This window comes from Podarcis vaucheri (genome assembly GCF_965113315.1).
Source record: "Podarcis vaucheri genome assembly, chromosome: 10".
NCBI classification, from domain to species: domain Eukaryota; kingdom Metazoa; phylum Chordata; class Lepidosauria; order Squamata; family Lacertidae; genus Podarcis; species Podarcis vaucheri.
In genome coordinates, this window is record NC_138748.1 from 53,155,687 (window position 1) to 53,167,131 (window position 11,445).

General features: G+C 46.3%; 1 protein-coding gene across 2 annotated transcripts in view; it reads left to right on the plus strand.

Moving 5' to 3' along the window:
• Positions 1-11,200, plus strand: part of CREB3L2 (cAMP responsive element binding protein 3 like 2) — a 78,764-nt gene extending 67,564 nt beyond the window's left edge. For both annotated transcript variants that reach the window (XM_082240549.1, XM_082240550.1), the window contains exons 9-12: positions 3,503-3,602; positions 4,675-4,801; positions 4,978-5,203; positions 7,177-11,200. In XM_082240549.1, the coding sequence (XP_082096675.1) occupies positions 3,503-3,602; positions 4,675-4,801; positions 4,978-5,203; positions 7,177-7,252 (529 nt within the window). In that variant the 3' untranslated portion in view covers positions 7,253-11,200. The remainder of the gene's footprint in view (positions 1-3,502; positions 3,603-4,674; positions 4,802-4,977; positions 5,204-7,176) is intronic.
• Positions 11,201-11,445: the final 245 nt, after the last annotated feature.

An 11,445-nucleotide genomic window follows, 5' to 3' on the forward strand; every position in this document is an offset into this window, starting at 1 on the left:
GACCACTTACCCTGAGGGCACAATGAAAAAATAAAGCTAAATGGAAGGCAGGAGGCAAAGCTGTGAAATGGCTGAGCCCTCATTGGCCAGGGAAGTGCAAATGTGTGTGTGCGCACACACGTGCACACACACTGCTTTGGAGAAGGCAGTTTTTTTTGAATTGCACCCACTAAGTATGTCAGGCAAAGATCGCCATTTCTTTCAGCATCAGAGTTCCTGTTTTATGCTCTCACCTTTTTCTCCTCCCCCCGCCCACGTCTTTGAGCTATGCATCTACTTGCTTTACCAAAACCGTTGTGAATTTTAGTAAGATGCACTGCTGGGGCCTCTTAGCGTATCATCTACTCCCCACCCCCTCCCTCTTTAACTTCTTAAATGGCTTTTTCTCACTCAGCCTACCCCTTCCATTTTCAGTAGATAGCTGCCAAAATGAATTGTTTTCAGTAAACTGAAGAATGTCTTTTCTCTGCAGATGAGCGAGGCTTTTGACTTTGATTTATTCCCCTAGCACCACATTTTATATCCAAATGAAGCATTCAAGTTTGATAGAAGTTTTATCCTGAGTTGTAAAGTAGCCATGACCCAGCACATGAGCTGCTCATCTTAGTTTCTTGTTATTCCTTTGGTCCTTCCCCTCTCCTGCCACCTGATCCTTTCTAACCTGGAGATGCTAAACCTGGAATCTCCTGCGTTCAAAGCACATGCTGCGGCAGTGAGCTATGCCTCTGAGTACCAGTTCCTGGGAAATCCCAGGTGCGGAGAGAGTTGTTGTGCTCAAGTCCTGTTTTAAAAGGCTTCCCACAGGCATCTGGTTGGCCACTGTGATAGCAGGATGCTGCCCTAGATGTGCTGATGCTCTTCTTATGTTCCTATTCAGCACAGTGCACATAGGAAGCTGACTTAAGCTGAATCAGAGCTTTGTAGACTGGGTCTACCCCAGTACTGTTGACCCCAACTCTCCAGGGTTTCCCAGCCCTGCCTACGGGGTCTCCACTTTTGGGCTGGCCAGGAAAACTGGGAATTATTTGTGGTCTCCTGCCGCACCACCACCACAGTCCTCTTGGGAAAGGGCAGAGTCTCACCTCTGACTTCGCCCTGAGCTTTGGAGGCAAAGTCAGAAGAGATTCTGTCTCTTTCCCCAAGAGTCAGGCCTGGCTGAGAGGAAGAATTGGCGTTGGGTGATGCTAGATGACGGATGGGATACTTGCCAGAGGGCAGAAAGAGCCATCCCCGCGGCGAACACGGCAAGCGTATTTGTGGAGCCTTTTCCCCTCTGCTTTCAATTACATGGTGGCAGCTTCCCATCTCCAAGGGGTTTCTGCAACTCAAGCATATCACAGTGTGCAACAAAGCCCTAATTCTGGCTTCTGTATAAAAAGAAAAGCTGCTTCAGAGGAATGTTGAGCAGAGACGTGTCAGGGTCTCTTGTCCCCCTTCTCCAGCCAACAATTTGCCACTCCTAACAAAGTACATAAAGGTAAAGGTAAAGGGACCCCTGACCATTAGGGCCAGTCGTGGCCGACTCTGGGGTTGCGGTGCTCATCTCGCTTTATTGGCCAAGGGAGCCGGCGTACAGCTTCCAGGTCATGTGGCCAGTATGACTAAGCCGCTTCTGGCAAACCAGAGCAGCACATGGAAATGCCATTTACCTTCCCGCCGGAGTGGTACCTATTTATCTACTTGCACTTTGATGTGCTTTCGAACTGCTAGGTTGGCAGGAGCAGGGACTGAGCAACGGGAGCTCACCCCGTCGCGGGGATTCAAACCGCCAACCTTCTGATTGGCAAGTCCTAGACTCTGTGGTTTAACCCACAGTGCCACCCGCGTCCCTAACAAAGTACATAAGATCAGGCCAATGACCCATCAAGTCCAGCATCCTCTTCTCACAGTGGCCGAACAGATGCCTGTGGGAAACCCATAAGCAGGACCTGAGTACAGGGGCACTCTCACCTCCTGCAGTTTCCAGCAACGTCCTGCCCACATGGGCTTCAAAACAGAGAGAGGGATGCTTGCATAAGAAAGGTAGGTGTGTGTAAGCAGGAGTGATTTGGTTCTGTGAAATGGCAGCTAGGGAATGGATTCAGCACTGCATTCCCTCACTACTTTTCTGCTCAAAGTAGGCTCTTGTTTCATTGAGAAAAAGCCCCTAAATTTTACAAAATAGGAGGCTGCAGGTGAGCAGATTTTTTTTAGGGCAGAGTTCTGGTCCACATAGATCTCTGGTGGGAGCATTGGGAGTCCTAATTTAAGCCTGAACTTCTAGAGTCCTTGAATTCATTCAGACCATAATTAGAGAGGTGCTTGGTTGTTGTTGTTGTTGTTGGGGTTTTTTAAAAGGCAAATTTACATTTGGCTATAAAGGCACCTCTGGGGATGTATTTGTAACTTGAGCATGTAAAGAAAGATCGGACTGAAGTGTGTAGAAGAGGGTTGGGGAATGTGTTCACTTGGATTCCCAATTCCCATCAGCCCCAAGCAACATGGCCAATTGTTAGGGATAATTCAGTAACCTCTGCAGGCTCACAGGTTGTCCATTCATGGTGTAGAATATAATTCATGCATCTTGAAAACATATATGTTGTTTTCCTTGTGAGTGAAACTATAGGCTGCCAGATAAAGTGTGCAGTTGTTGGTTTTTTTACTTTTTTAAGTGGTTTGTTGTGGCAGGTCAACAGAAAACTTTAGCCCACTCGTAATTGGTCGAACCCAAATTGCTGGCACACACTTAAATCCTTCTCACAGAAGAGTGACAGTCCGGAGGCACCCAGAGACAGTTGAGGACTGAGCTCAGTTGCCCTAGCACAGGGGGTGGGGACCTGTGGCCCTCCATATGCTGCTGACCTACAACTCCCATGAGCCCCAGTCAATGTAGCCAGTGGTCGGGGATGATGGGAGTTGTAGTTAAGCAGCATCTGGAGGGCCATAGGTTTTCCACACCTGCCCTAGTTCAACAAATCCTCTTTAAAAAAAGAAGACTTTTGCAGTTAGGAAAGTGATGGGGAAATCCCCTGAAAAGTGTGAATGAGGCTTTATGATTAACGGGTTTTCAAAGGCATCAGGTTGGCCACTGTGGGAACAGGATGCTGTGGGCCATAGGCCTGATCCAGCAAGCTCCTCCTACGGTCTTACAAACACCCTGTGACCAGATCAGGATGGATCTTCCTTCTCTTGCAACCTAATCCCAAACGAATCAGGATACATGCTCAAGAAAGGCCGGACATAGGTTAACCTCCATGTAAGCTTTGTGCAAGGTAGTAGGAATGAATGCTCAATGAACAGTTTGTCTGGAGGAGCCCTCTGCTCTGTACAGGTTCAACCGATCTAGGGCCCCAGAAGAAGAAACAGTCCTCTATGTATTCTGGGCGTGTGCCTCTTCATTGGCAGGCCCAACAAATCAAGAAGTGTTGTATGAATATGACAAAGGGCAAAGAACAAGAGTGGTGCATGAAATGCAGAATCCCAGACCAACGCATGTTGATTTCTGCCGCTCTCCATCTTTCAGAACACTCCTGCAGCAACTGCAGAGGCTCCAAGCCATGGTGGCTGGCAAAGTGTCTCGCTCGTGCAAAGCTGCCGGCACGCAAACGGGGACCTGCCTCATGGTGAGTCCTGCCTATTCCATTTCTCCTTAGGTCCCTCCCTGGGCCAGCGATGGGTCACATTGTTTAGCTGGAACTGCATCTTGGTGGGGCGCAGGGGCAGGGAACCTTTTTCAGCCCAGGGGCCACATGCCAGCAGTGGGTTATGCCAAAGGCAGAAGTGTGTAGAGCAACAAATGCAATTTTTTAACTTTTGCACAGCGGGCTGGGCCCAAAATAACCATCTCAGATCTCCTGTATGCTTTTCTTTCTCCCCAATATGACATGTTCTGCCTAACATAAAAACCCCCCTGCACTTCTCATCTCAAGCTAAAAAGTGCTTCTTCCTGATGTGCTAGCTTTCTTTGGCCAGTGAGCATTCAACCATGCAATTCCCTCGGCATCATTGCAAAGTCATATTGTCCCCAGAGACCTGTTTCATTTGCTTCTAGGCTGGCTTTATTTGGCAGGCGAAAACTGAAATGTGCTTCTCTCCCCCCGTCCTTGCTGTATGAATCCAACAGGGGCAATTTGGTGTTGTTTTTGTTTTTTAAGCAGCTGTCCCTGCATCTACCAGTCAAGCCCCCACTTTGAGCTCCTATTAATTCTCCCCTTCCTGCCTGAGCTTTCCCTCTTCCAACATGTCCTGTCAGGCTGCTTTTTAAACTCATGGTTGTGTGTGCCTGTTGAGTCGCGAGGAGCCTGGGAAGTGCCCACTGTGATGTTATGAAACAACATTGAAATTCATGTCACAGCCTAGTCTAGCCAAGATGGATTTCCTACCTTTTTGAGTTTTGCGAGTAAGTAGCTCGGCTGAGCGGAATGGCTGCAGAGCTTCCAGCATTGCCATACTAATGTGGAACGTCTCTCCTTCTGTGGAGCTGAATCTGGATTGCATCTGCGCTCCTAGTTTCAAGCATCCTGTCTCATGATTAATGCAGCCTGGGGAAGGAAATCACCTCTGAACCACACATCATTTTCTTGGTTTTGATATTGCTCTGTATTTGATGTTTGAGCTGTAAGACTTTATTTCTGTTCGTTGGCTCAAGTGTAACTGAGTCTCTGTGTCTTTCCTTCCTCCCCCCCCCCCCGCCAGGTGGTAGTTTTATGCTTCGCAATAATTTTTGGCAGCTTTTCCCAAAGTTACGGTCCCACGTCCTCCATCACAAAGGCAGTGCTGCCATCCCAGCATTCCATCCCAGAGTCATATACAGCCTCTATAGGTGAGTGAGCATCTCTCTCGTGGTTCTGCAGATATTCAGTTTCCAAAAGGAGAGGGAGCTACGATTTGCCTCTGCCCTAAGGAGCTAGATCTGACATAAGGGGATTTGCATTGCATTTTGTGCCCAAAATGGTTTCTGTTCTTCACCCCCTCTCCCTCCTACCTGTTTCTGTACAGTGAGGTCAAGGAGTCTTCTGACTTATGAGGGGCCTCCTCACCCGCTGGAGGAACAGCACTTCTCAGATCGCAGCAACAGCTGGGACAGGCACCTGGAGGCCTCCAAGCACTCAGCTCTGCCTTCGGAATCCATGTCCAGGTCACCGCATGACCAAGTCACAGAGATCATGATAGCCAACGAAACGAGGCTAGAGAAGTCATTGCTGGTGGAGTTTCAGCAGCACAGGTGAGTGGGTGGCAAGGCAGTGGAGGGCATGGGCTGGTTGGACACAGAGGAATGGTAGGAGGAACCAGCTAGGGAACTTCCACAGGAAGAAGTCTTAGAGCCTGGGGAGTGGTTATGGTACCAGAATGAGTGGTCAGGGGGAGGAGACTGGGAAGAGGAGGTGTCAGAAGCTGAAGACCTAGCAGGGTTTAGTGAGCAGGAAGAGTTTCTGGCAGAGAATAAGAATAAGAGGCAGAAGTGGAAGCAAGAGAGGAGGTAGGCCAAGAGGCAGAAACAAATCAGGCTGGTGCAGAGTCATGGGTGTCTCTCCCTCCTGCTGCCACAAGCTTCTCTCCACCCCCCATCTCCCAGAACCAGAAGAGGGCTGAAATGGGCAGAGCAGTGTCAGGCTTCATGCAGGCACAGTCTCTGATTCCTTTGGGAAAGCCCTGGAGAGGATCTAGACGGCTGTGAGGAAGTGGGGACTTTCAGTCTCAGCAACTGATTTTCATGGAGGAAGACCACCAGGAATGAGCTGCTGTGCTCATTAGGCCTGATCCTCAGCCAAGTCTGTGGAAATTGTGTTTTTGCTAATAAGGAGTAAACTCCAACTTTGAATGGTGTGATTACTGCTCCTATGACAGTGTATGAGGGTGTGGGGAGGACAGGACCCATATCTCCCAAAGCCCCCTTTTTAACCTTTTACTGTTCTGGATGAGCTCTCAAAAGCTTATTGCAGAATTTGCCTCGTACCAAGTCAGACCATTGAGCAGTGACCCATCTAACTCAGTATTCCCTACACTGACTGGCAGCAACACTCCTGAATTTCAGACATGAAGTCTTTCCTGGAAGTGCCAGGGATTGAACCTGGGACCTTCTGCATGCAAAGCAGATGTTCTACGACTGAGCCACAGCCCTTGTCCAGATGATGCTTTAGTTAATCAGAGGGTGGATTTCAGCTGAACACGAGAAGAAACTTCTTAAGGGTAAACACTGTTCAGCAATGGAAAGGCATGGTGAGGTCCCCTTGCAGAGGCTGGACAGTCACCTGTTGGGAATGTTCTGGCTGTGGCTTTCTTGTACTGAGTAGGAGCTGGGCTGGATTGGGGTAGCCAACATAGAGCTCTCTCCAGATGTTGTTGGACTCCAGTTCCCATCAGCCCCCACAGGAATGGGTAATGGCCAGGGACGGTGGCAGTTGTGGTCCAGCAACTTTTGGAGAACATTATTGGGTGGCTACCTCTGTTTTCAACGATGTATTCACAATTGCAGGCATCTCTTAGGAGAAGATGGGCTCTTTCCTTTTCTCTTGTGCAGGTGGGAATCTTAGAAGTGGCACTGGTATTAAAAAAAATGCATTAAAAATAGTTGTGCATTTTTATTTTTTAAAAAATGAAAAACACTGCCTGATTAATTAGAGATGCCTTTTCCATTTTTCGGGGATCCATCTAACCAAATAAATGACTAAGCGTTGCAGCTCCGGATCGTCCGGCATTCTTTGCATTCAGAAGGTCCCAGGTGCCAGATCTTGGCATCTCCAGTTCAAAATGGTTTCAGGGAGCGAGGCTGGCAGGAAGGCTGCCACAGATCTTTCTGCTGTGCAGCAGAGCACATGCTTGCATTGTGTAAATTGCCACGGCTGCTGATAAGAGCAATGGAGAAAGTAGCCTGCACTGCGATTTGGGTTGCCGTTCTGTAGTACAGTGGTACCTCTGGTTGCAAACGAGATCCATTTCAGAGGACCGTTCGCAACATGAAAAGAGCAAACCTGCAGCGGCACGTATGTGCATGCGCGGATTGCGATTCGCTGCTTCTGCACATGCGCACGGCGTCATTTTGCGCTTCTGTGCATGTGCGAGTGGCGAAACCCAGAAGTAACCCTTTCTGGTACTTCCGGGCTGCCGCGGGACGTAACCTGAAAGAATGTAACATGAAGCAAACATAGCATGTGGTATGACTGTACTGCCACTTCTTTTCCTACATTTGCTTTACAGAGTCAACTCAGAGCTGGATGCAAACGAAACTCTGAAGATTGTCGAAATTGACAGAAGAGTTAATGCTACATCTTGAGATGAAAATAAAAAAGGGATTCCCTCCCACCCTTTCTCTTTCTTCCAACCAAAGGTCTGAGGAACTTGTCTCTGTCAGTAAATCCAGAGGCCACGAGGAAAGTGCCTGGTTGACTTTCTGCACTGGATTGGGAAGAAGTGGCTTTGGTCTCTGTAGCCCATGTTCTTTTCTCCCCTCCTCTCCCCACCCCCAGCCTCCGACTCACACTACTCAGTTTGCCTTTCTGCTTCTACAACCAAGGGGAAGAATGGAAGGAGAGCTTGTTGGAAGATGATGGGAGTAGGCATGCCTCTGAGTGGAGGTGCAGAAGGGATAACTTAAGCAGTCCTCACCATCACCGCAAAAATGACTAGATGCCTTCTTTCGGGTCTCTTAAAGGGTAACAAAATGTCCAAAAGTGGTTTAATGACTTATAGAGGGTTTTCTGAATTCATCCAAGAGCAGCTTCCCCTGATTAGGTGACTCTTAACACCATCATTTTATTCCTTTATAAGAGCCAGTGTGGTGTAGTGGTTAAGAGCAGTGGACTCGTAATCTGGTGAACCGGGTTCGCTTCCCCACTCATCCACATGCAGCTCCTGGGTGACCTTGGGCTATTCACACACCTCTGAAGTCTCTCAGCCCCACTCACCTCACAGAGTGTTTGTTGTAGGGGAGGAAGGGAAAGGAGAATGTTAGCCACTTTGAGACTCCTTCAGGTAGTGATAAAGTGGGATATCAAATCCAAACTCTTCAAATCCTTTTTACAGGGAAATGTCACCATGGTGTAGCAAACATGTCTCTTACGCTTTCCTGATAATTTGTCCTGGACCATTTCTGCATCCCCCGCCCCCGTTTTGCAATAGAAATGCAACCACAAAGAAGGCACTTCCTTTTGATTTTTTACCTTAGTGGTGAAAATGGGCAGGAATTGATAGGTTAACAGAGGTTATGATGCTTGTTCTGGAAAACTTCCAATTGTGTTCGTCACTGAGAACTAAGCTATATGTGAGGAATGGGAACTTTTCTCTCAATGCAAGCTCTAAGTGTAGGATCCCTCATGCAACACTGGTGCATGTGCTAGATTGAGTCTTCTACCCTAACCAGTTGCAGTTCTATATTCTCTTATCTAGGAGCGAGCTTCATTAAACATGGAACTTACTTGTGTGTAGACATCTGTAGGATCGCACTGTCTCAAATCTTGTAGCCAGCATTGCCTTAAACCTTTTTCCTCCCTCCACGAGGACTACAAACTTGTCCCTTCCTATAAAATGAGGGCAAAATTGATAGGAATCGGTCAAATCCACATGTTTCCATGTCTTGTAGCCTGGTCATGCAATAACTCATTTTCCTGATGCTACCTTATTAACCAAAGACACCCATGTTCAGTAGCAAAAGCTACATTGCCTTCATTCCCCCTTACAGCATTTTCCATTCCCTTCTATGAGCATGTACCAATTGTATGCTGGAAATACAAAGCAGTCACTGATTCCTTTGCTGCATCTGTCTTCATGAAGAAAACAGACAAAATTCAGTTAGTCTCTTTCTTGTCTGGTCTGCATGAGAAAATGGAGCCAGCCTGAACCAAATCTGCTTGGAGAAACCAATTTGTACCCGTTTCTCATACAGGCGAGAGGTCCCCAGGCGACTCAGATTCCTCTGCCATCCCTGCCGCCCCTCCTGTTGTAAATAGTATTTATTAGTTGCCTCATGATATCAGCTGGCAGCCGGAATGACAAGCAAAGGACGTGAAATCCCTCAAATGCTCTGGGTGACTTTTGAAAAAAAAATCTATAACTTGTTTTAGGCTCCTGACATTCAACTTAAAAATTGATGCAATGCAATGTCCTCACCCACTACCCTGGCCTCTTTGCGCCCTATTACGCTTTCTGTTCCATTGTGCATGCACTCACTTAAAGCAGACGTTGTGGTGAAAACCAACAAAGGCTTAAATCTCATGTTCTACTTGTTCTCTGCTACGGCAAGCTAAAATGACCGCAACGTCCTCTCCTGAGTGCCAGGGGCTGATTCTGTCTCCGGAAAATTCAGCAAACATCTGCCACCCTTTCCTGAATAACTTGTGATGAGGATTGTTGGCTACACTTGTGTGTCACTTTCCATACCAGTCACCATCTTAAATTAATATTGGAAGCAGTTGCATAGATGGATATCTTAACAGTGCAAAAGGTGTGCAGAACCTTTGGCTGCCAGATTTTGCAGAACTGCAACTCCACTTCCTTGGCCATTGGCCATGCTAGCTGGGGCTGATGGAAGCAACAGCCCTACACCTGCTGTAGAACAATGGTTTCCCCACCCGCCAAGGGCCTCTGCTAAAATTTTAGCTGCCTGTTTGGGTAATTGAAGACGATGCCCTTGGCTGCTGTCCTGCAGGGTTTCTCAAGAACAGCTATACATGCAAACATTAAGCAGTGGTTATTTCACACTGTGTATTGAACTCCATGACATCATCTGTCATTGATCCCACATACTTGTAGCAATTATACTTCTTTATTTTTTTTAAAGAAAGCTGATGGGTGGGCTTATAAAAGAAAGGGGCATTATTGTAAACTCTATATTTATGGAAGTCACGCTTCGGTCAGTGACGCTTCTTAATATTGCATAATCATTGACTAGCATGTAGATGGTGTGTTTTATTTGTGCATATGCTTCGATTCTGCGCTAGCTTTCCCTTTATATCTGCTAGTTTTACCGTGCAATTTAATGTTGAAGCAAATGCTTCCGAGCCAGATTTCAGCTGATGCAAATTGTTGGTTTTCCATTTTACTCCAAGCTGAAGATGTGCTCCCCACCCCCTTCTTTATTATTCTTCAGCTATTCTTAGCAACATCGTCCAATTCTTGATGATAAATCTGGGTTAAATGTCAAATTTTAAAATGCCTAAGTTCCCCTTTTAGGAATTATTCCATCCGTGGGGTTTTCTTTTCTTTTCTTTTTGTTTGAACCTTCAATTTTGAGGAGTGCATGCTGTCTAGACGCTGTTTGGCTGTCAGTCAAGTGAGTGAGTAACATTAATTTGCCACATCAGGAAGGATATCCACGAAGAACTTGGGATCTCTCATGTCACAAGTCCATTGTGCAAACTCCCACCACTGCACACAAAGCATAAGACTCTGTATATTTAGCATCCTTTTCCCCACTCGGTGACAAAAATAATTCTCCTCTAATTGCTAATTGGAAAGAGGCCATTTCCCCCCTTGTAGTTTTTGAAGGTGAAACAGTAGGCCACTGCTATAGTGACTAAAGGGGGGAGGAGATTGTTTTTCCAAAGTTACAAAACATAGGAAGCTGCCTTATATGGAGTCAGACAATTGGTCCAGTTAGCTCAGTATTGCATTTACTGACAGGCAGTGACTCTCCAGGATTTTGGGCAGGAGATAGTCCCAACTCTACCTGGAGATGCCAAGGATTGGACCTCAGACCTTCTGCTTGCAGACCAGATGCTGTACCACTGAGATGCAGCCCTTCCCTAAGTTCATATTTACTTACTAGTGGAGTTCTTCTGGATGTCTTTGCAAGCAGGAGTTCAAAGCCAGGGCTTCCGGATCCAAATCTGATTTCTTGCGAAATGAGAAAAAGGAAAAGAGAAATCCATCAGAAACAAGGTCCTGTGAAATTTGTGTTGAACGTCTTTTAAAATAAATGTAACTTAAATTAAAAACCAGCTATTTATCTTAAATTATTTGAACATGTTGACAGTTTTCACCATCTACTTAGATTTCTTCTTTCCTAATAGTCCCCAAGACAACAACAATCTTGTGCCATCATACAGAATGTGGCTTAGTTGTTAACTAAGCCTTACTCAGAGTAGACACATTGAAATGAATGGTCTTAACTTAGTCATGTTCATTATTTTCAACAGGCCTATTCTGAGTAAAACTTAGTTGACTACCACCTTAACTAATGTATTTTGGTATGTAGAGAGGAAAACTAAACAGTGAGATCAAAGGGGGAAATAATGAAAGTGCAGACTATAATAATTCAATTAAGGCTTAAGTGCCTGTAGAATTATCACAGTGATCATGCACAACAGCAGCACAATCACCCTTCCATTGCTAATTATTTCACCTGATGGAACACCAGCACTCTAGTCCTATATCAAAAAGTAACAAAATAATCTATTTAGGAACGTAAGTCACAATTTATACCCTGGATCACATAAATGATACAAGTGTACAATTCGTTCCCTTTGATAT